The sequence below is a fragment of the Schistocerca nitens genome, chromosome 8, assembly GCF_023898315.1.
Source record: "Schistocerca nitens isolate TAMUIC-IGC-003100 chromosome 8, iqSchNite1.1, whole genome shotgun sequence".
NCBI classification, from domain to species: Eukaryota; Metazoa; Arthropoda; class Insecta; order Orthoptera; family Acrididae; genus Schistocerca; species Schistocerca nitens.
In genome coordinates, this window is record NC_064621.1 from 19,622,416 (window position 1) to 19,648,646 (window position 26,231).

Consider the following 26,231-nt stretch of genomic DNA (forward strand, 5'->3'; position numbering starts at 1 on the left):
GATTAAGTTATGCTCTGTGCAAAATTCTATCAGATGGCTTCCTCTTTCATTTCCTACCCCCAATCCATATTTACCTACTTTGTTTCCTTCTTTCCCTTTTCCTACTCTCGAATTCCAGTCACCCATGACTATTAAATTTTCGTCTCCCTTCACTACCTGAATAATTTCTTTTATCTCATCATACATTTCATCAATTTCTTCGTCATCTGCAGAGCTAGTTGGCATATAAACTTGTATCTTGTAGTAGGCGTGGGCTTCGTGTCTATCTTGGCCACAATAATGCGTTCACTAGGCTGTTTGTAGCAGCTTACCCGCACTCCTATTTTTTTTATTCATTATTAAACCTACTCCTGCATTACCCCTATTTGATTTTGTATTTATAACCCTGTATTCGCCTGACCAAATGTCTTGTCCCTCCTGCCACCGAACTTCACTAATTCCCACTATATCTAACTTTAACGTATCCATTTCCCACTTTAAATTTTCTAACCTACCTGCCCGATTAAGGGATGTGACATTCCATGCTCCGATCCGTGGAACGCCAGTTTTTTTTTTCTCCTGATAACGACGTCCTCTTGAGTAGTCCCCGCCCGGAGATCCGAATGGGGGACTATTTTACCTCCGGAATATTTTACCCGAGAGGACGCCATCATCATTTAACAATACTGTAAAACTGCATGCCCTCGGGAAAAATTACGGCTGTGGTTTCCCCTTGCTTTCAGCCGTTCACAGTACCAGCACAGCTAGGCCGTGTTGGTTAATGTGACAAGGCCAGATCAGTCAATCATCCAGACTGTTGCCCCTGCAACTACTGAAAAGGCTGCTGCCCCTCTTCAGGAACCACACGTTTGTCTGGCCTCTCAACAGATACCCCTCCGTTGTGGTTGCATCTACGGTACCGCCTTCTGTATCGCTGAGGCACGCAAGCCTCCCCATCAACAGCAAGGTGGGTGTTGATGGGGGGGGGGGGGGGAGATAAGTAGCAGTAATTAATTTTGTTTGACTAACAAAAACTAGAACTGAATCTTCCCAGATAACTTTGAGTGCTCTACTGGCTCTACGGGCGATAGTGTAGATATGGTGCAACCCCTATAATTTATCTTACCTGTTATCTGGTCCATTGTAGGATTCCCATCTCCTTGTAGCGAGCTGTAAAACTCTTTCTCCCAAACATTTAAAACAATCGATTTATTTCCCGTTCTGTTCTTATCCGCTTTCCTATTTAGTCTCGTTTTCATGTTACTAACTTTCTTTAGCAATTGTTTCCTGTCAATTTTAATGCTGGTATGAGTTTCAAATGAATATATAACATCTAGGATTGCTTCTTCTTTCTTTCATTTTGCTTCTGGAAGTTGTGACTTCTCTAATAACTAAGGATGATTTTCTAAAGCCGTGCCTAAAAGCAACATCGTATTTTCTGCACATACCAAGCTTTCATCTGAATCGGACGAGGACATCTTCAGTCTATATATGACAGTACTCACTGAAAATAAATGAAGCGCAATGCAGTTTCACGACAAAGGAAACAGTGATGAAGCCGGCTCTTGCTCAACAATGGTTTGCTGGAGTAAACGGTAGAGAGGAGAAGCAAAAGGTTATTCTTACAATCAGAAGCTAATGATTCTGCTTTTACCTTTTGTTGTGAAACTATGGCGGATGCATTCGACGTCTGCATCACTCCGAGATGGCCCGGCGATTTGCCTTTACACAAACAACCTGTTTCTCGGAAATATTCATGACATCGTCTAATGCTCTGTCCTGTAGGAGGATCCACACCATATCTAGTACGAAAAGTCACGCTAAACAGTTATTACTGACCCGCACTGCGGAAACGTAGAACACAACGCTTTCTTTTGTCCAGACACCATTTTTACTAAAACTGAAATGAGCTCACGCTATTGCTACCTAGCGGGAACCATGTAAAACTCGAGTTTGCTCTTTCCAACAGTACGTTGTTGAAGCGCGTATCTCAAATTTAATTTTTTTTTTCACATCGGATGATACTTTTTGATACACCCTGTACTTTTGTGTGACATCACTGCATAGTGAACGTTTTGATACAGTCTACCTTTTTATAGCGCAGTTTGTAGTTATATTTTTATTGGTTGTGAGAGAAATTATATTTTTAAACTCCGCTGAATATGAGAAAGAAAATTATAATGTTTAGTCGATGTCAGTCTTTCTTTCTTTCCTTCACAAACTTTTTTTTTTTAATTCATGAAATTTATCGTTAGCTGTAGTGCTTTTTCTTACGATACTAGGTTCGTTTTCTTTCCGATAAACAAAGTGGTTCAAATGGCTCTGAGCACTATGGGACTTAACATCTGAGGTCATCGGTCCCCTAGAACTTAGAACTACTTAAACCTAACTAACCTAAGGACATCACACACATCCATGCCCGAGGCAGAATTCGAACCTGCGACCGTAGCGGTCGCGCGGTTCCAGACTGAAGCGCCTAGAACCGCTCGGCCGGCTCCGATAAACAGTTAAAGTTCTTTATGTAACAACCGTTTCGATTTACTCACGACACACGCATATATTAGTTATTGGGTATCCAGTCTTTACTTCAGATATCTTGCTAAAGTGTATTTTTGGATGCTAGCTTCGACTTATAATCTCGTTTCAGATCACAGTGTGTACCGTTATCCCCTTGCATATTCGTAAATGCGTATCGTAGTCTCTACTTACGCTGTATACCTAAAGCGTGTTTCTAGATACTATTTATTTACGAAATATAATTTTTAAGTTTTTACTGTATGTTGTGATATCCATTACAGCTACAATACTTCTTTTTACGATACTTGAGCCGTTTTAAACGTCTAAAACTGTGCAAGGCGCATTACTCCAGTTGTAGGTTGCCTGTATGGCGGGAACGAGGAAGCAACAGGAATTTGGCATTCAGTGTTTCATATAACAGGCCGAATTCAAAAATTTATAACGCTCTCATAACACTGGGCAACAAAAAAAGATTTTTTTAAAAAAGTCTAGTGTTTTCCCGCTGAATTAGACTAATTTTGATGCCCTGAGTCCGAAAATGACCTTGGTTTTGTTCTATCAGGTCAGGATTTTTTGCTACAGAAATTTTTAAAAATCGATTTTTCGTAAAAAAACAAATTTCTTTGTATCATCTGCTGAGAAACCCCGGAAGATTTTTTCCGTTTTCCTCAAGAAGTAAAAGTCAACGTATGCAAATTCATTAAGTTTTTACTTACTCCATCAAATTAAGTAAGCATATTTATCATAATATTAGTATAACAATGAGCGTTACGTGACACAAAAGTTCAGAGTTCACGGCATGAATCGGCGTTTCTTCGATTCCCGTTTGTGAGCAGCTGCTGGGTTGTCTCTCTTCAGCATCCAGCAGTAGTCCGCCATCATGACTGCGTCCCACCTCCCCTGGTACCTATCCTCCATTTGGCGCATGTCCTGATGGAACCTTTCTCCCTGCTCGTCGCTCATCGCCCCAAGGTTTTCAGGAAACTTCTCCATGTGTGAGTACAGGAAGTGCATCTTTATACTCATCAAACACCCGAGCTTTTGAAAGGCCTCTATCATGCTGATGATGAGTCTGGCGTGGTTTGCTGCCTTCGTGTTCCCCAGGAAGTTGTTCACCACCTGCACAAACGATTTCCACGCGGAGCACTCTAACGTGTTCATGGAGTTTTCGAACTCTGTGTCCTTTATGAGCTGCCGTATCTGTGGCCCATCGAAAATGCCGGCCTTCAGCTTCTCAATGGTCAGTCGCGGAAAGGCTCGGCACAGGTAGTGGAAGCACCTCCCATCCTTGTCCAGAGCACGCGTGAACTGTTTCATTAACCCAAGCTTCATGTGTAGCGGTGGGATCAATATCTTCTCCCGGTCAACAAGAGGTTCGTTTATGATGTTTCTCGCACCAGGTACTAACTGCTCTCGTGGCGGCCACACTTTCTTTACATAGTGCTGGGCTCTGTCTCGACTGTCCCACATACATATAAAGCATGGGTATTTCGTGAACCCGGACTGCTGACCAAGTAGAAAGTTCACCATCTTGAAGTCGACGCAGATGATCCATTGGTGCTGCTCATATTGGATTTTGTCGAGCACGTACTTCACTGCTTCATATTTCTCTACGAGAGTTGTGGAGTGAGCAAGAGGGATTGAGGCGAACTCGTTCCCGTTGTGGAGGAGCACACACTTCAAAGAGCGCTTGCAGCTGTCAATAAAGAGTCGCCAATCTCTCGGATCGTATGTAGGAGCCCCGAGTTTAACAAGAAGACCGGCGACATCTCGGCAGTACACTAGGTCTTCCTCCTGGCAGAAGTAGCCCATGTAGTCCTCATGCCTTCTACGAAAGAAAGTGATACGCGCGTCCTCGCCAAGTAGATTTTTCTCTTTGAGTCTGGAGGCCAACAGCTCGGATGAAGTCTTCGACAAGCTGAGATCCCGAACAAGATCATTAAGCTAACATTGTGAAAAGAGCTGCCGACCATCTTGTGCTTCATACTCCTCGTCTGCTATATATCCTCCCTCGTCTGCAGTGGTGGCCTCGTCGTCGATGTTAGGAAGCTCTGTGAACGCTGGTACAGGAATTTCTTCGCAGTGAGCAACTGGACGGCGGGCAGATGGAAGGTCGGGGTACTGGAGGCTGTGCCGATTCTTCCGGTTGATGCCAGTAGTATTGATGGCGCAGAAGTAACAATCCGATGCATGGTCCAAGGGCTCCCTCCAAACCATCGGAATCCCAAACTTTAGTGAAGTTTTCGTGCCCTTCGTCCACCGCCGGAGGTATTCCACGCACTTCTTGCAGACCGTGTGCGGTGCCCAGGGCTTATCTTGGTCACCCAGCTTGACTTGAAAGTAAGCCTGGTAGGCGTTCTTCACAAATCCCGTGATGTTCTTCCTCTCCACTGAAAGCGTGTATTCTCCGCAGATGTAGCAGAAAACGTCTGGATTATTCATGCATGAACGTCGCGCAGAAGCCATATCAATCTGAAATAGTAATAGAAATATGCAGTTGACTGTCAGACAATAAAAATTAGAATAAATTTTATACTATAGTAAGAAAAGAAGGCATCTATTGGAATGATTAACTGTTACAATCTTAAAGGCTTCTTTTGTTTTCATATGTCCTGAATAATCCCCTTAAAACCCCTAATATTAGCATATTGAAGCCTATAAAAAGGCTTACATTTCAGGGAAAAATGGTCATGTAGGCCTGATAGAGCAAAATCAATGTGATATTCGGACTCAGAACACCAAAATTAGTCTAAATCAGCTGAGAAACCCATGACGTTTTTTTGGTTGTTGCCCAGTGTAATCGACTCATTAAGAGATATAACCTTACGTTAAGGTTTATCTCAAAAGTTAAATATTGTAAGTCGAATTGCCGCAGATGTTTGACGCATTATTTTTGTAGACCAAATTTTGATTTAAGAGGTATTTAATGAATGGATGGCTTACGTAATGTACTGGGACAATAAAGATCAATTTCAGGTAACTGTAGCGACGGTTGCTTCATGACTGTATTATTTCTGATAAATGAAGAAAGACATAGACAGTGGGAAGTTTAGTGTTAAACTGGAAGAGGGAAATCGTAAAGGCGGTTTGTGGAAACCGACAAATGACTACTTTCTCTGTGATGCGCGCAATTTGTGCAGTGATATTCCATTATTAATTTCTAACCAAAAACGTTTCGTTGTATCTATTATTGTTCCAAGAGTATTGAATGTTGCAGTGAACAATTTAGACGCAGCTAGCACAAGAACGAATAGATAAGCCACATTTTTACTACCGAACAGTTGTCATACGATGATTTTAGTAGCTGGCCCATAACCAAATTATTTATTTAGGATATAACGCACTGTGCCTCACAATTATATATCATATTTTAACATAAAATTTTTAGTAGTTGATTTGATGAATAAGTAGTATAGTACTTGACTACTAATCCGAGGTTGTCGGGTTCAGTCCCAAGTAAGCTTCATAAGTTTTTCAGTTACCGTTTCCCTCACCTATGATTGAGATTTTTTGTTGTCAAAACTGACTTTCGACTTATGACACATGCCTGTTTTCATGGGTCCATTAACAGACTGCACATTTTTAATTTAGAACCTTCATTTAAATTGATGTTTATAGACATTCACAGGGCAAATTACCGATTACGGAAGTATGGGACAAAGCGGACGCGAGCACAAACTACCGTTATCCAAGATGGCGGTAATGAAGTCATCCAAGATGGCAGATTTTGGCAGGAGGTTTGAATTTTGGCGGGAAGAAGGTCAGTTAGGCTACCTCTACTAACCTAATCCCCACCCCAATAAAAATGGCGGGAAGTTCAAATTACAACAAGAGAATGCGTCATACCAAGAAAAATGATGGGAGAAAGGGACTTGTATTTATTATTCAACCAATTTCAAACGCATGTGTCCACCACTAGCTCTAGAGCGCAACTGGCTTAGTTGATATCATCGCCACCAGAGAGCGACACCATAACGTCATCCAAGATGATGACTGTGACATCAATCAAGATGGCTGATTTTGGTGGGAGGAAAGTCAATTGGGCTACCTCCACTAACCTAACTCCCTCCCCAAGAAAAATGGCGGGAAGTTCAAATTCCAACATGATAATTCGACACACGAAGAAAAATGGCGGCAAAAAGGGACTTGTCTTTATTATTTAACCAATTTCAAGCACATGTGTCAGCCACGAGCTCCAGAGCTCAGCTGGCTTAGTTCATATTGGGCCCACCAGAGGGCGCTACCGTGAAGTCGCGTGATGAGACAACATCGTCTGCTCTCTCGTGAGCGAGCGTTATAACTGGACACGCGCCGCGCCTCCGGCCCGCGGGCGTCCGAGCGCTTACGTCACACACCCTCGGCCGCCACCTCCATACGTGCGCTGGACATAGTCTTCTGTAAATATACTAACTAAAGTAACACACACATCGTCCATCTAACACATCAGTTACCTGAGTACTTAATTCCATTTCTATTTTAATCATATTCAATAAGTCAATTTATATCGATCAAAGGAGAAGTTCCACATTTTCCCACTATCAGTGCAGTGTTCATTCATGACCTACCACCCTCCACCCCCAGAATGCTGCACTTCTATTGGCTACTGCATTAGTCACGTGATTCGACTTCATATAGGTAAGAAAAGGGGTTCACCATACTTTCAACTACCTAGTTTCAACTACTTTTCAAGTTCTAGACAGACACCTCCTCCTAGGAACCAGTGTCAAGTTTGAATTCTGGCAGTAAAGAAAGGACACTTGGGCTTTCGCTAGCAACATAGGAAAATTGTTGCAAACAACGCCCACACTCACTAACCCTAGCCTCCAGGCCACCACCTCTTCCTAGGGGCGGGTGGTAGTAGGACTCAGCCTGCACTAGGCTGATGGAGAGAGGAAGGAGTGTACTTTATTTATTTTGGAGCAGTTTATTTAGGGATGTAGTACATCTATCCCCCCCATGAACCATGGACCTTGCCGTTGGTGGGGAGGCTTGCGTGCCTCAGCGATACAGATGGCCGTACCGTAGGTGCAACCACAACGGAGGGGTATCTGTTGAGAGGCCAGACAAACGTGTGGTTCCTGAAGAGGGGCAGCAGCCTTTTCAGTAGTTGCAGGGGCAACAGTCTGGATGATTGACTGATCTGGCCTTGTAACATTAACCAAAACGGCCTTGCTGTGCTGGTACTGCGAACGGCTGAAAGCAAGGGGAAACTACAGCCGTAATTTTTCCCGAGGACATGCAGCTCTACTGTATGATTAAATGATGATGGCGTCCTCTTGGGTAAAATATTCCGGAGGTAAAATAGTCCCCCATTCGGATCTCCGGGCGGGGACTACTCAAGAGGACGTCATTATCAGGAGAAAGAAAACTGGCGTTCTACGGATCGGAGCGTGGAATGTCAGATCACTTAATCGGGCAGGTAGGTTAGAAAATTTGAAAAGGGAAATGGATAGGTTAAAGTTAGATATAGTGGGAATTAGTGAAGTTCGGTGGCAGGAGGAACAAGACTTTTGGTCAGGTGATTACAGGGTTATAAATACAAAATCAAATAGGGGTAATGCAGGGGTAGGTTTAATAATGAATAAAAAAATAGGAGTGCGGGTTAGCTACTACAAACAGCATAGTGAACGAATTATTGTGGCCAAGATAGACACAAAGCCCATGCCTACTACAGTAGTACAAGTTTATATGCCAACTAGCTCTGCAGATGATGAAGAAATAGATGAAATGTATGACGAGGTAAAAGAAATTATTCAGGTAGTGAAGGGAGACGAAAATTTAATAGTCATGGGTGACTGGAATTCGTCAGTAGGAAAAGGGAGAGAAGGAAACATAGTAGGTGAATATGGATTGGGGGGAAGGAATGAAAGAGGAAGCCGCCTTGTAGAATTTTGCGCAGAGCATAACTTAATCATAGCTAACACTTGGTTCAAGAATCATGAAAGGAGGCTGTATACATGGAAGAAGCCAGGAGATACTGACAGGTTTCAGATAGATTATATAATGGTAAGACAGAGATTTAGGAACCAGGTTTTAAATTGTAAGACATTTCCTGGGGCAGATGTGGATTCTGACCACAATCTATTGGTTATGAACTGCAGATTGAAACTGAAGAAACTGCAAAAAGCTGGGAATTTAAGGAGATGGGACCTGGATAAACTGAAAGAACCAGAGGTTGTAGAGAGTTTCAGGGAGAGCATAAGGGAACAATTGACAGGAATGGGGGAAAGAAATACAGTAGAAGAAGAATGGGTAGCTCTGAGGGATGAAGTGGTGAAGGCAGCAGACGATCAAGTAGGTAAAAAGACGAGGGCTAGTAGAAATCCTTGGGTAACTGAAGAAATATTGAATTTAATTGATGAAAGGAGAAAATATAAAAATGCAGTAAATGAAGCAGGCAAAAAGGAATACAAACGTCTCAAAAATGAAATCGACAGGAAGTGTAAAATGGCTAAGCAGGGATGGCTAGAGGACAAATGTAAGGATGTAGAGGCTTGTCTCACTAGGGGTAAGATAGATACTGCCTACAGGAAAATTAAAGAGACCTTTGGAGAGAAGAGAACCACTTGTATGAATATCAAGAGCTCAGATGGAAACCCAGTTCTAGGCAAAGAAGGGAAGGCAGAAAGGTGGAAGGAGTATATAGAGGGTTTATACAAGGGAGATGTACTTGAGGACAATATTATGGAAATGGAAGAGGATGTAGATGAAGACGAAATGGGAGATAAGATACTGCGTGAAGAGTTTGACAGAGCACTGAAAGACCTGAGTCGAAACAAGGCCCCGGGAGTAGACAACATTCCACTAGAACTACTGATGGCCTCGGGAGAGCCAGTCATGACAAAACTCTACCATCTGGTGAGCAAGATGTATGAGACAGGCGAAATACCCACAGACTTCAAGAAGAATATAATAATTCCAATACCAAAGAAAGCAGGTGTTGACAGATGTGAAAATTACCGAACTATCAGTTTAATAAGTCACAGCTGCAAAATACTAACGCGAATTCTTTACAGACGAATGGAAAAACTGGTAGAAGCGGACCTGGGGGAAGATCAGTTTGGATTCCGTAGAAATGTTGGAACACGTGAGGCAATACTGACCTTACGACTTATCTTGGAAGAAAGATTAAGAAAAGGCAAACCTACGTTTCTAGCATTTGTAGACTTAGAGAAAGCTTTTGACAATGTTGATTGGAATACTCTCTTTCAAATTCTGAAGGTGGCAGGGGTAAAGTACAGGGAGCGAAAGGCTATTTACAATTTGTACAGAAACCAGATGGCAGTTATAAGAGTTGAGGGACATGAAAGGGAAGCAGTGGTTGGGAAGGGAGTGAGACAGGGTTGTAGCCTCTCCCCGATGTTATTCAATCTGTATATTGAGCAAGCAGTAAAGGAAACAAAAGAAAAATTCGGAGTAGGTATTAAAATTCATGGAGAAGAAGTAAAAACTTTGAGGTTCGCCGATGACATTGTAATTCTGTCAGAGACAGCAAAGGACTTGGAAGAGCAGTTGAACGGAATGGACAGTGTCTTGAACGGAGGATATAAGATGAACATCAACAAAAGCAAAACGAGGATAATGGAATGTAGTCAAATTAAGTCGGGTGACGCTGCGGGAATTAGATTAGGAAATGAGACACTTAAAGTAGTAAAGGAGTTTTGCTATTTAGGGAGTAAAATAACCGATGATGGTCGAAGTAGAGAGGATATAAAATGTAGACTGGCAATGGCAAGGAAAGCGTTTCTCAAGAAGAGAAATTTGTTAACGTCGAGTATAGATTTAGGTGTCAGGAAGTCATTTCTGAAAGTATTTGTATGGAGTGTAGCCATGTATGGAAGTGAGACATGGACGATAACTAGTTTGGACAAGAAGAGAATAGAAGCTTTCGAAATGTGGTGCTACAGAAGAATGCTGAAGATAAGGTGGGTAGATCACGTAACTAATGAGGAGGTATTGAATAGGATTGGGGAGAAGAGAAGTTTGTGGCACAACTTGACTAGAAGAAGGGATCGGTTGGTAGGACATGCTTTGAGGCATCAAGGGATCACAAATTTAGCATTGGAGGGCAGTGTGGAGGGTAAAAATCGTAGAGGGAGACCAAGAGATCAATACACTAAGCAGATTCAGAAGGATGTAGGTTGTAGTAGGTACTGGGAGATGAAGAAGCTTGCACAGGATAGAGTAGCATGGAGAGCTGCATCAAACCAGTCTCAGGACTGAAGACCACAACAACAACAACAGTACATTTATCACAGAACACTGTCTCTGACATGTCCCACAGCATACTGACCAGCAAACTACTCCTACATATCTCATGTATAATGCTCTACACACACGCTTGCTAATTGTAAACCGTCATAAATAACGCATTGCACAGCCTACAACCATGCGAACCACTCTTAAATAATCCAATACATTTACGTCCAGATAGCCAAACAACTCGTAAATTGTCAAAATGATAATCCATCTAAAAGACTTTGCTTCCTAATTTTAAACTGTCGAAATGATACATCAGTCTTTATTTAAACAATTAAAGGCAGCACCAGCAGCAAGTGTATTCGCCACTGAGTTCATATCCCAACTGACTTAGTTCATATCGATCCCACTAGAGGACGCTGTAGTTACGTCAGGTGATGACGCAAGTACCGTAATCTAAGATGGCGCCACCTAGTCTGTTCACCACGAGCTCCAGACCCCAACCGGCAAGGTACATTTCGTCGCCGCCAGAGAACGCCACCGTAACACCAGCTGATGACGCAAGCACAATTATCCATGATGGCAGCAAACAGTGTGTTCTCCACGAGATCTAGTATTCAGTACCACCAGCAGAGGACACTGTCGCCCACTTTCGGACGCAAACCAAGATGGTTAGGGAAAATGGTGGCAAGACGACTCTGCCTGCTCAGGGCTGCTGAAGAGAGTAAGGACAGAGTGCAATCTATTTATTTTCAAACAACTTATTTAATGATAGAGTATATCTATCACACTGATACAAAACATCCACCCTGATGTGCCTGGGGTCATGTTGCACAGCCCACAGCCACACAACCTACTCGTAATTTCAGTACACAGTAACAAACTGCCCCTAAATAATTCTTCACACTGATGTGTAGACACGCTCTCAGTACTCGTAAACTACGCAAATAGCTCGTAGCAGGGCCTACAGAGACGCTCATGAAATAATGCAATCAACACGCGCAAGCACGGTTCACCGCCTCCTGTCCAGTAGAGTACCCAGGAGGTAGTGATAAGTAACACATCCGACAGATGTCAAACTGCGCACAGCCTCTTGCTCGGCTTCCGCAAGCACGAGGTGGCGGCACCCCCAAGTATAGGAACAGGGTCGGTACCATTCCAAAATACCGATATCCATGATGGCGGCCATGACGTCACCCCCCCCCCCCCCCCGCCTACGTATACGCGCTAGACATGAAATGTTTTCATAACACCGTCACCATTCCAAAGCATCGTTAGTCGACAAGGTCGCACGCAGTGTATCCGGCACGTGTTGACTCACTAGTCTTTATTACCGTAGCGGGTTGTGACAGAGAGAGAGAGAGAGAGAGAGAGAGAGAGAGAGAGAGAGTTAGCGCCATCTCTCTCTATGTCACAACCCCGCGCTTACATACACGCGCTAGGCAGGACCTATACAAATCAGTGCCCGGCCCACCTCACTCTCACACTGCTCGTATACTTCGTTCGTCCAGTACTTGTCACGTCTTCGTAATTAAACGTGCAAAAAATGAAGCGTTCAAGTGTAACTGCACTCACTAAGGATACGATATTACTTATTGCCTAATACACTTCCTCTTACGTCATCACGTACAATACATTACAATTATTTTACAGAAATACATTTCTTAAACAAAATTTTCAAAACAAAATTATAAAAACAATCATGATGATCTGTTCCTGTGGATAAAATAAACGTTTATTAATTTAGTCATCCCATCACCACATGGTCTCTAACTACTAATTTCTCTATTTCTACTTTCTACAGTTGACGTCAACATGCTACTACTACTACATGCCGTGACCTTTTATAGTAAACTCCTTTCCCTGGCGTCGCTCAGTTGTTGCTATTATCTGCGAACAATTAAAACCATTTGTTGCACATTATTGTACGTTACTGTAACTCCGAATTTCTCCGATACCCCTTCGATGTTACGCTTGTTTGACTGGTTATGGCATTGGTCTTCCGCTCCTAGTCTGCTTGTCTGTAACGGTAGGCTCAATTCAACGTCATGCTTATCTGTTGAACAAAACAAGAGTTAGTTTTGCACGTTACAGCAAGTAAAAATCAGTGATAGTGGTCAAGGTTCATGGCTGGACTTGAGAGCATCTATCTTTTGTGGTGACCTTCATTATCATCCTTTAAACGGACTGGCGTGTTGTTTTAGCGTCTCTGCTTAACTCAACTAGTTAAGCCCAGACTCGGCTAGCGTCTCTACAGCACTCCTACGGCCCAAATCATCAATAAGCTCTGTCGATCACGCTATTGCGTGCGACCAACCACCTGATTTACGTCTTTCTATGAAGGCTCAAAACTCGCCTTTTCACACAACATCCTCATCGCACCCATTACGAATTATCCATGTTTGGCGCGTCCCTATCGCCTAATTTCGATTGACTGGCCACCGGATAGTCGTTTTGATCACCGTACTCACACTATCAACACAATTGAGATAACAGGTGCGTCTCGAACACTACTGCGTCGGACAGACCACCTAATAATTATCACCCGAAACACCCACAATCGCCATACGCCGATAACGCAACGGGTGGGTCCGGAACACTACCGCGTCGGACATCATACCCTGCACTCGTCTCAAGAAACGCAACACATTCGGTGGGACGCAATATCCACCTACCACATCACAACACGCTCAACACACCCCACATCCATCCACCACAGATCCAGATTTTATCCTGAAAGCTCTCCTGTCCAATAGCGTTGCCATAAAATTTTGTATAGGAAGTTATCTACATAAGATAACCCCTTCTATAATTAATCTAATACTTCTAAATATTGTTTGTGTCATAGCTGAAGCAAATTTTCTATACTAAGCGACCCAGTGGCCCCCATACAACAAAATTTAACATCAAACACATAATATACACACAATCCATACCAAAATAAGACAAGCACATGAAAATAGGAAAATAAATACACACAACATAAAACAAATAATCACAAAACAAAAATAAAACACTGCCTATAGTAATACAAATAAACATCGCCAACAAATCACAAAAATCTAATCTAATTATACACTACTTTGTTCCGCTGCCGAGTGTGCCGCCCTAGCCATTCTTGTCTGTTTTGCGCAGTTTGCGTACGGCAAGTGTTAGCCGGACGTATTTTGATTATTTGTGTAGGTTCTGGATTGAGGTCTTCACTCGCTCTCCAGTTCTGCACTGGTTGATCCCTTCCATTTTTATTGGCTAGTTTCCAGTTATTATTACCCTGGTTCCACCTACGTTCCTGTGGCGGATAATGTTTGTCCTCTATTATCGCGCCACTGTGGGTTGTTTCCCCTATTGTTACCGTTAGCGGTATAGTTATTCCTCATCTGGTTTCTGTTTCTCTCTATATTCGCGTCTTGGCCTTCCTCATGCGGTCCCCTTTGCTTCTTCTTCTCACACACCTGCTGGTCATTATAGGCAAACTCCAGTTCCCTAAGAATGCCCTTAAATGCTTCTACTTCATTTCCGCATCTGCCAGCTAGCGTCTGCTGATATATAAGTGGCAACTTCATATAGCATACGCGTATAATCTCCCCAAGGCTGCACGGTTCGTCCAGATACTGATTCTTTTTCAGCATGTTCTATAAAAATTTCACAACACTTCGGAAACCTGAGCTCTCGAAGTCGCGTGTCATGAGAATTTCTTGTTTAATTCTGTTTTGGGTCTCCTTTGACCAATATCTGCTCATAAATGCGTCGCGGAACTCTTGGTATGTTCTGCAACCTATAGCAACACTACGCATACTTTCCGCTGATGCACCTTCCAAGTGCGCGCACACAAAGTCAAGTTTGTACATTAACGGCCACTATAGTGGTAACGTTAGATCAAACTGTCCAATGAACGTTTTTGGATGAAACGTATTATTATCATCCATATAGTGCTGGAACTTGTGTACCGACAGAAAGTGTTTATAATCAAACTGCCTAGTTTCATCTTTATGCTGTGGCGTTACGATGTTTTCATAAACTACCTCCGTGTGCGCCTCCTGGATATCCTGTGGCTCTTGCAAGTGCGAGGTGGATCGCCTAAACGGGTAGCAATTGCTTGCGCCAGTTGTTCTGCTACTGAACTCCGCCTCCGGCAAATCACTTACTACACGCGGTACCTCCGTACGTGTGCCTCGCGGTTCATAGCTGCCATGACGTTCTAACGGTCTGGTTTCCAGCATGCATGCTTCATTATCACGTCGGTTCACAACTCCTGTGACAGATACTGTGTCCCGTTAACGTACTTCCGAGGTTATCTCTTCCGTGGATACTGTCTGAATATCGGCTCCAGTTTGTCCTGTATTTGTAGAAGTTCTGTCGACTGACAGTGCCTCTACCCTGCTCTCGATTTGTCGTTTAAATTCGGCAAATTCTGCCATCAGTGGTGCCTCTCCGGCTTCCTCCTTCCTGCTCGACACGGTTTCTTCAATCTTTTTCACTCGTGTCTGCAGCATATTTATAACAGTTTTGCCGACCTTGGTCTTGTTCTCTATGTCCTCCTTCGTTTCTCTCGATAGTCTCTTGGCTCCCCGCGCAATTAATTTCGCCTCATTGGCGGTTCTTTTCGCTTCGGCTATCTCTCGCTCTAACTTCATCCTTCACACCGCATGTTTCACGCTTTATGATGGCAAGCTGCGCCCGGGTTTCCTTTCTACACTTCCGTATGCTGCTTTGTGTTTCTTCACTGATTCTTTCCAGACTAGCTTGCCTCTCCTTTCTACACGTTTAAATTCTTTCCTGCATCACTTTCGTACTAGCGTCTATCTTCTGCATCATACGCTCCAAGAATCCAGCGATGCCTGAACCGTCTACCGCCAAGTCTCCCCTTTCCGCATGATAACTACTGTCATGACTTGCAGGTGATCCCCTGCTCATTCTTCCGTCTCCTGTCGAGTAAGGTCCAAACCCTGCTCGGTACGACAGTGTCGGACTGCAGTCTTCGACATCTCCACAGCAACAAAGTTTTCATTGAAGATGGTGGCACGCTTAAAATTTGGCCTGGCTATACATTTTCTCACGCCATAACGCCCTTCCCATGCGGTTCTAATAACAATATCACGTTCATTTCTTACATATTGCATAGTTTTCCCGAAAATGGAATTATTCATTAATTTATAAAAGTCTTTTTCAAAATCATTACTCGCGACCGCCCTCTTTTCAGTATTTAGTTCAATATACTCCTTCAACCAGGGGGATTGCTTGAAGGAGATTGCCCGGGTGATTTTAATGAGCTCCATTCCTAATCTGAGGCACTGCTGGAAGTTACGATAATGAATAATATACCTCTGCTTATCCCCAACAGTGGCCAGCAGTTTAGGGCTGGTGCTTCCTCGTGGAATTTGTTGCTCTGAACATAACGGCAAGTCGCTTGTCAAAAAATGGTTCAAATGGTTCTGAGCACTATGGGACTTAACATCTGTGGTCATCAGTCCCCTAGAACTTAGAACTACTTAAACCTAACTAACCTAAGGACATCACACACATCCATGCCAGAGGCAGGATTCGAACCTGCGACCGTAGTAGTCGCGCGGTTCCGGACTGCGCGCCTAGAACCGCTAGAACGCTTGTCTCTCCATGCAAATTATTAGGGTACGCGATGTCTGCCTCAAGCACATACCCTACATCAGAATCGGCCGCAAGACCCATTATCTGTCCACCTAATCCCTTCAATTCGTCTTCAGGCACCCATTGGAACCCGGCAACCGGCAGCGGTTGCTTCATAGCATGCCCATATAAATTGTTAACATCTAAGTACAAAATGTAACTAGAATCAAGGGATGCGTTGTACTCGACACCCATCCGCGGGTTATTTGCCTTGGCGTGCCTGTGAACACATTGACAAAGTCCGCCGCGGATCCCTCGCTCAAAAATAGAAGCATCGAAGCATCAGTCAAAAGTTCAATGTTGCAATCCGTTTTTTTGAGCATAGCGTCCCAGGACAACCCAGGTGCCGTGTAATAAAAGGCAGGGTCCAGAGAGTACGTGGTCATACATACACTCCGGAACTTTTCGAAAACATCTGCAAGCAAACGAACGTCAGTGTCCATGTATAACCTTGCATATTCTCCCAAATTGGGGATGTTGAATTCCTGCCAGACATTAACGGCATGCTCATAATCTGTGATAGTTATGGTATCGCCTGTGAGAGTACTGGTAAAAGAAGTTATTTCGGGAAGCCTTGTTTCATTGAGTTTTGCCATACTATCAAGATACTCGTACGGGAAAACTCCTTTCCTCGTCGCAAGTTGAAACTTTTCCTCATCGGTAAATACAGATCGAGTGATATGCATATCATTCCGAGGTAAAGTCTCAACCAGTTTCTGGAGCGAAGTCTGCATAAATCGTAGAGAGTCAAGGAAGCGGAGCGTAATTTTCGGCGTCATTCGTTTTGAAAAAGAAATGTACTTTTCAACACTTTCAGGCAGGATACTGAGCTGATCATTCTTCATACCGAACTTAGCCAAGTGCTCAACGAGAAAATGAGCGTCATACCCGCTCAGATTATGAAAAAAGACGGGTATGTGTGTAGGTAACTGATACTTCAAGTTGCCCCTTCATCTATCGGGTGGACTCCTAGTTGTAGCAATAGTAATAATAGTAATTTCCCTATGGCTAGCGGTAGTTCTCTCCCCCGTCCTATCGATAATGAATTCGATCAGAATGACGGCATAATGACTCCCTTAGAATACTCAGCAGTTGCTAGAGCGTTTGAGGGGCGAATCTCTTTCACCAGAATTGAGAATCCAGGCGGGAGGTATCGCGATCCTGTAAGGTTTTTGGAGGCGTGTCTCCCCGTCTTCGAGACCGAGCTCCTCAAACTCTTAGATGATCCGGAATTTAACGCCATTAAATGCAGTGCGGTATTATGCTGTGAACTGAGTCACCCCCCTAAACATCAAGGACGCGGAGACGGCTACTCTGCATTATATATGGGGTGACAATGGCGTTATTTCTCGGAGCACATCGATTGCTGAGTGGTACCGAGAATCCACCTTGAGCGCTATTATGGCTCGATTTTCCGAGATGGAAGTACGTGGATCCGCTAAAGCGCTCAGCAGTATACCGCACCTCGACATCCATATACATGTCTATGATCCAATGAATGGAGGGTCCAGTTATATTAAACTCCCTATAGATATTGAGAAAAAACAGTCGTGCATTAATGTTCAAAATAACTATGATAATGCGTGTTTTGCATGGTCAGTCCTGGCTTGCGAGAGAAATTACAATTACAACCATCATCCCGAGCGTCCCAGCAGTTACAAAGTCAAAGATATTAAGAGATAGTATAACTTTGACGGAATAGAGTTCCCTTTAAGAATCCAGGACATACCTAAGTTTGAGGCTCAGAATACCGCCATATCGGTCCACGTTTATGGCCTGGAGAAGAAAAGCAAGTCAAATGAGCAGAACAAGCATACAGTAGTAGGCCCCCTCCATTTCTCAAAATTTGCAGGTGAGCGAGAGTTGCATGTCAACATGCTGCTCTTCTCCGAACGTGATAATTATCACTACGTCTGGATCAAAGACATGTCCCGACTCATTTCCTCCCAGTTAAGTAAAAATGAACATAAACAACATATTTGTATAAGGTGTTTGAATTATTTTTCATCTCAAGAGTTATTAGCGACACATCTATTAGATTGTGTATGCAAGGACCCGGTACGTGTTGTTATGCCCGCTGAGGAAAATAACTTCATTAAATTTAAAAATGCTCACCACCAGCAGCGTTGTCCTTTTGTTGTGTACGCCGATTTTGAATGCTTGATGGCTCCTATTACTCGTTGTGAAGGGAACCCCTTAGCCTCACACACAACCTTCACACAAAAACACGTACCTTATGCGGCGGCGTTCCAAGTTGTATGCGCGTATGATTGTAAACTTAATAGCTATCAGTCTTATGTAGGGGACGATCCGGCGGTTTGGCTTCTCACTGAGCTTTAAAAACTTTCATGGGAAGTTCACAAGCTCTACAGCATCAATATTCCCATGACCAAATCAAAGGAAAATGATGACTTGTATGAAAAGGCTGTTAATTGTCGTATTTGCGGGCTGGCCTTAGATAGAAAAGCGGAGACTCCTCGTAGAGACCATTGTCATCTTACGGGTAAGTTCCGCGGTGCAGCCCACAAAGCATGCAACTTGAAGTATCAGTTACCTACACACATACCCGTCTTTTTTCATAATCTGAGCGGGTATGACGCTCATTTTCTCGTTGAGCACTTGGCTAAGTTCGGTATGAAGAATGATCAGCTCAGTATCCTGCCTGAAAGTGTTGAAAAGTACATTTCTTTTTCAAAACGAATGACGCCGAAAATTACGCTCCGCTTCCTTGACTCTCTACGATTTATGCAGACTTCGCTCCAGAAACTGGTTGAGACTTTACCTCGGAATGATACGCATATCACTCGATCTGTATTTACCGATGAGGAATAGTTTCAACTTGCGACGAGGAAAGGAGTTTTCCCGTACGAGTATCTTGATAGTATGGCAAAACTCAATGAAACAAGGCTTCCCGAAATAACTTCTTTTACCAGTACTCTCACAGGCGATACCATAACTATCACAGATTATGAGCATGCCGTTAATGTCTGGCAGGAATTCAACATCCCCAATTTGGGAGAATATGCAAGGTTATACATGGACACTGACGTTCGTTTGCTTGCAGATGTTTTCGAAAAGTTCCGGAGTGTATGTATGACCACGTACTCTCTGGACCCTGCCTTTTATTACACGGCACCTGGGTTGTCCTGGGACGCTATGCTCAAAAAAACGGATTGCAACATTGAACTTTTGACTGATGCTTCGATGCTTCTATTTTTGAGCGAGGGATCCGCGGCGGACTTTGTCAATGTGTTCACAGGCACGCCAAGGCAAATAACCCGCGGATGGGTGTCGAGTACAACGCATCCCTTGATTCTAGTTACATTTTGTACTTAGATGTTAACAATTAATATGGGCATGCTATGAAGCAACCGCTGCCGGTTGCCGGGTTCCAATGGGTGCCTGAAGACGAATTGAAGGGATTAGGTGGACAGATAATGGGTCTTGCGGCCGATTCTGATGTAGGGTATGTGCTTGAGGCAGACATCGCGTACCCTAATAATTTGCATGGAGAGACAAGCGACTTGCCGTTATGTTCAGAGCAACAAATTCCACGAGGAAGCACCAGCCCTAAACTGCTGGCCACTGTTGGGGATAAGCAGAGGTATATTATTCATTATCGTAACTTCCAGCAGTGCCTCAGATTAGGAATGGAGCTCATTAAAATCACCCGGGCAATCTCCTTCAAGCAATCCCCCTGGTTGAAGGAGTATATTGAACTAAATACTGAAAAGAGGGCGGTCGCGAGTAATGATTTTGAAAAAGACTTTTATAAATTAATGAATAATTCCATTTTCGGGAAAACTATGCAAAATGTAAGAAATGAACGTGATATTGTTATTAGAACCGCATGGGAAGGGCGTTATGGCGTGAGAAAATGTATAGCCAGGCCAAATTTTAAGCGTGCCACCATCTTCAATGAAAACTTTGTTGCTGTGGAGATGTCGAAGACTGCAGTCCGACACTGTCGTACCGAGCAGGGTTTGGACCTTACTCGACAGGAGACGGAAGAATGAGCAGGGGATCACCTGCAAGTCATGACAGTAGTTATCATGCGGAAAGGGGAGACTTGGCGGTAGACGGTTCAGGCATCGCTGGATTCTTGGAGCGTATGATGCAGAAGATAGACGCTAGTACGAAAGTGATGCAGGAAAGAATTTAAACGTGTAGAAAGGAGAGGCAAGCTAGTCTGGAAAGAATCAGTGAAGAAACACAAAGCAGCATACGGAAGTGTAGAAAGGAAACCCGGGCGCAGCTTGCCATCATAAAGCGTGAAACATGCGGTGTGAAGGATGAAGTTAGAGCGAGAGATAGCCGAAGCGAAAAGAACCGCCAATGAGGCGAAATTAATTGCGCGGGGAGCCAAGAGACTATCGAGAGAAACGAAGGAGGACATAGAGAACAAGACCAAGGTCGGCAAAACTGTTATAAATATGCTGCAGACACGAGTGAAAAAGATTGAAGAAACCGTGTCGAGCAGGAAGGAGGAAGCCGGAGAGGCACCACTGATGGCAGAATTTGCCGAATTTAAACGACAAATCGAGAGCAGGGTAGAGGCACTGTCAGTCGACAGAACTTCTACAAATACAGGACAAACTGGAGCCGATATTCAGACAGTATCCACGGAAGAGATAACCTCGGAAGTACGTTAACGGGACACAGTATCTGTCACAGGAGTTGTGAACCGACGTGATAATGAAGCATGCATGCTGGAAACCAGACCGTTAGAACGTCATGGCAGCTATGAACCGCGAGGCACACGTACGGAGGTACCGCGTGTAGTAAGTGATTTGCCGGAGGCGGAGTTCAGTAGCAGAACAACTGGCGCAAGCAATTGCTACCCGTTTAGGCGATCCACCTCGCACTTGCAAGAGCCACAGGATATCCAGGAGGCGCACACGGAGGTAGTTTATGAAAACATCGTAACGCCACAGCATAAAGATGAAACTAGGCAGTTTGATTATAAACACTTTCTGTCGGTACACAAGTTCCAGCACTATATGGATGATAATAATACGTTTCATCCAAAAACGTTCATTGGACAGTTTGATCTAACGTTACCACTATAGTGGCCGTTAATGTACAAACTTGACTTTGTGTGCGCGCACTTGGAAGGTGCATCAGCGGAAAGTATGCGTAGTGTTGCTAAAGGTTGCAGAACATACCAAGAGTTCCGCGACGCATTTATGAGCAGATATTGGTCAAAGGAGACCCAAAACAGAATTAAACAAGAAATTCTCATGACACGCGACTTCGAGAGCTCAGGTTTCCGAAGTGTTGTGAAATTTTTATAGAACATGCTGAAAAAGAATCAGTATCTGGACGAACCGTGCAGCCTTGGGGAGATTATACGCGTATGCTATATGAAGTTGCCACTTATATATCAGCAGACGCTAGCTGGCAGATGCGGAAATGAAGTAGAAGCATTTAAGGGCATTCTTAGGGAACTGGAGTTTGCCTATAATGACCAGCAGGTGTGTGAGAAGAAGAAGCAAAGGGGACCGCATGAGGAAGGCCAAGACGCGAATATAGAGAGAAACAGAAACCAGATGAGGAATAACTATGCCGCTAACGGTAACAATAGGGGAAACAACCCACAGTGGCGCGATAATAGAGGACAAACATTATCCGCCACAGGAACGTAGGTGGAACCAGGGTAATAATAACTGGAAACTAGCCAATAAAAATGGAAGGGATCAACCAGTGCAGAACTGGAGAGCGAGTGAAGACCTCAATCCAGAACCTACACAAATAATCAAAATACGTCCGGCTAACACTTGCCGTACGCAAACTGCGCAAAACAGACAAGAATGGCTAGGGCGGCACACTCGGCAGCGGAACAAAGTAGTGTATAATTAGATTAGATTTTTGTGATTTGTTGGCGATGTTTATTTGTATTACTATAGGCAGTGTTTTATTTTTGTTTTGTGATTATTTGTTTTATGTTGTGTGTATTTATTTTCCTATTTTCATGTGCTTGTCTTATTTTGGTATGGATTGTGTGTATATTATGTGTTTGATGTTAAATTTTGTTGTATGGGGGCCACTGGGTCGCTTAGTATAGAAAATTTGCTTCAGCTATGACACAAACAATATTTAGAAGTATTAGATTAATTATAGAAGGGGTTATCTTATGTAGATAACTTCCTATACAAAATTTTATGGCAACGCTATTGAACAGGAGAGCTTTCAGGATAAAATCTGGATCTGTGGTGGATGGATGTGGGGTGTGTTGAGCGTGTTGTGATGTGGTAGGTGGATATTGCGTCCCACCGAATGTGTTGCGTTTCTTGAGACGAGTACAGGGTATGATGTCCGATGCGGTAGTGTTCCGGACCCACCCGTTGCGTTATCGGCGTATGGCGATTGTGGGTGTTTCGGGTGATAATTATTAGGTGGTCTGTCCGACGCAGTAGTGTTCGAGACGCACCTGTTATCTCAATTGTGTTGATAGTGTGAGTACGGTGATCAAAACGACTATCCGGTGGCCAGTCAATCGAAATTAGGCGATAGGGACGCGCCAAACATGGATAATTCGTAATGGGTGCGATGAGGATGTTGTGTGAAAAGGCGAGTTTTGAGCCTTCATAGAAAGACGTAAATCAGGTGGTTGGTCGCACGCAATAGCGTGATCGACAGAGCTTATTGATGATTTGGGCCGTAGGAGTGCTGTAGAGACGCTAGCCGAGTCTGGGCTTAACTAGTTGAGTTAAGCAGAGACGCTAAAACAACACGCCAGTCCGTTTAAAGGATGATAATGAAGGTCACCACAAAAGATAGATGCTCTCAAGTCCAGCCATGAACCTTGACCACTATCACTGATTTTTACTTGCTGTAACGTGCAAAACTAACTCTTGTTTTGTTCAACAGATAAGCATGACGTTGAATTGAGCCTACCGTTACAGACAGAAGCAGACTAGGAGCGGAAGACCAATGCCATAACCAGTCAAACAAGCGTAACATCAAAGGGGTATCGGAGAAATTCGGAGTTACAGTAACGTACAATAATGTGCAACAAATGTTTTTAATTGTTCGCAGATAATAGCAACAACTGAGCGACGCCAGGGAAAGGAGTTTACTATAAAAGGTCACGGCATGTAGTAGTAGTAGCATGTTGACGTCAACTGTAGAAAGTAGAAATAGAGAAATTAGTAGTTAGAGACCATGTGGTGATGGGATGACTAAATTAATAAACGTTTATTTTATCCACAGGAACAGATCATCATGATTGTTTTTATAATTTTGTTTTGAAAATTTTGTTTAAGAAATGTATTTCTGTAAAATAATTGTAATGTATTGTACGTGATGACGTAAGAGGAAGTGTATTAGGCAATAAGTAATATCGTATCCTTAGTGAGTGCAGTTACACTTGAACGCTTCATTTTTTGCACGTTTAATTACGAAGACGTGACAAGTACTGGACGAACGAAGTATACGAGCAGTGTGAGAGTGAGGTGGGCCGGGCACTGATTTGTATAGGTCCTGCCTAGCGCGTGTATGTAAGCGCGGGGTTGTGACATAGAGAGAGATGGCGCTAACTCTCTCTCTCTCTCTCTCTCTCTCTCTCTCTGTCACAACCCGCTACGGTAATAAAGACTAGAGAGTCAACACGTGCCGGATACACTGCGTGCGACCTTGTCGACTAACGATGCTTTGGAATGGTGACGGTGTTATGAAAACATTTCATGTCTAGCGCGTATACGTAGGCGGGGGGGGGGGGGGGGTGACGTCATGGCCGCCATCATGGATAACGGTATTTTGGAATGGTACCGGCCCTGTTCCTATACTCCCCCATTCGTACGTAACACATGAGAAATTCCTATCCCCTAGACACCGATGATGGCGCGATCGCAGGTACGGTCGACGCGGCTGACACCTGTCAAACCACGCACAGGCCCCCCACCCACGTCCCGCAAGCGGGGGCATCTCATTCATCATTTCTGAGAAATTCCTATCCAAATATGTGTTCACCTAGAGACATATGCTGACATGATCGGGCGGGACCACAGTAGCGAGATGCCCCTGAAGGCAGGCGAAAGTTGAATGTAACCACCATTGATAACACGTCCAGATAGGGTCGGGGGGCTTATTTACTCCAAGCAGAACCGCGCACATGGGTAGGTCCTCCATACCCTCACTCTAACTGCGGTCAGGCGAAGACACTGCAGAATACCATTCCACAATAGCAGAACCTGCTTTCCGCTTAGCGATTCTAACGGACCATAAGTGAAATTTGACTGACACTTCACTGCGCGCAGCTACATACCACCGCGAAGTGAGGCAGCTGCAGTTCGGGTCCCGTGTGCTCCGTCACAGTCCCCAAGCTGGCATCGTCGAACACCGGTGAAATTTGCATGCTTCTATACAGTCACCGTTATACTCGCATAGCATTCCAAAGCGCGTTCACGGCAGTCTCATATTCGAGCCATCTCCAGACGCCACTTGTCTCTACCATTGAAGGCAGAATAGCACAGAGCGTGTTGACACACGCGTTCAACCGCACATACCCGCCCCAGCGTGACTGACACATCGCCATCTAAAACATTCTCAGTGTTATTCTTACGTCACTTGGCTTTGTGAAAAAAAAAATATCAGCCAAGTTCAGCTCTCCCTAATTTTATAATGCCCCAGAAATAGTTAACGCTCGCTTCCTGTTGTCTCAGCTTGTATGCGCCAAAATTCCTACCCTAACAGAACCGGTTTACCAAAATACCGCCTAATCCAGTCTTCCTCCCGGACATAACGTGATAGCCTTCCTGCTCTCAACATACACAAATGTTCTCACCGCTCCTATATCCCACCACAATCAATCGAGCATTCTAATTGGCTCTTCTCGAATTTACCAGTCGCATTACTAACGCCGTCGGTATCGAAGCACCATCCACCTCTTCTTTCTGGGGCTTTCTGTCGTTATTTCGCAACGATTGCTAAATTGCACCAACAGTTCCCTCAATCTACGAGGTGCATTCAGGTTCTAAGGCCTCCGATTTTTTTTCTCCGGACTGGAAAGAGATAGAAACATGCGCATTGTTTTAAAATGAGGCCGCGTTCATTGTCAATACGTCCCAGAGATGGCAGCACCGTTCGGCAGATGGAATTTTACCGCCAGCGGCGAGAATGAGAACTGTTTTAAATACTTAAAATGGCGACGTTTTCCTTACTTCAACAGCGTGCAATCATTCGTTTTCTGAATTTGCGTGGTCTGACATCGACAGTTGAAGGAGACATGTGGTGATGGAGTTATGGATGTGTCGAAAGTGCGTTTGTGGGTGCGACAGTTTAATGAAGGCAGAACATCGTGTGACAAACCGAAACAACCTCGGGCTCGCAAAAGCCGGTCTGACGACATGATCGAGAAAGTGGAGAGAATTGTTTTGGGGGATCGCCGAATGACTGTTGAACATATCGCCTCCAGAGTTGGCATTTCTGCGGGTTCTGTGCACACAATACTGCATGACGACCTGAAAATGCGAAAAGTGTCATCCAGGTGGGTGCCACGAATGCTGACAGACGACCACACGGCTGCCTGTGTGGCATGTTGCCAAGCAATGTTGACGCGCAACGACAGCATGAATGGGACTTTCTTTTCGTCGGTTGTGACAATGGATGAGACGTGGATGCCATTTTTCAATCCAGAAACAAAGCGCCAGTCAGCTCAATGGAAGCATACAGATTCACCGCCACCAAAAAAATTTCGGGTAACCGCCAGTTCTGAAAAAATGGTGGTGTCCATGTTCTGGGACAGCGAGGGCGTAATCCTTACCCACTGCGTTCCAAAGTGCACTACGGTAACAGGTGCATCCTACGAAAATGTTTTGAAAAACAAATTCCTTCCTGCACTGCAACAAAAACGTCCGGGAAGGGCTGCGCGTGTGCTGTTTCACCGAGACAAC

The 26,231-nt window shown here is 44.0% G+C and overlaps 1 protein-coding gene across 1 annotated transcript in view; it reads right to left on the reverse strand.

Moving 5' to 3' along the window:
• Nucleotides 1–3,255: 3,255 nt before the first annotated feature.
• Nucleotides 3,256–26,231, reverse strand: part of LOC126198861 (uncharacterized) — a 71,302-nt gene continuing 48,326 nt past the window's right edge. Inside the window, exon 3 of the mRNA XM_049935456.1 lies at nt 3,256–4,968. Coding sequence (XP_049791413.1) covers nt 4,441–4,968 — 528 coding nt within the window. The 3' untranslated portion in view covers nt 3,256–4,440. The remainder of the gene's footprint in view (nt 4,969–26,231) is intronic.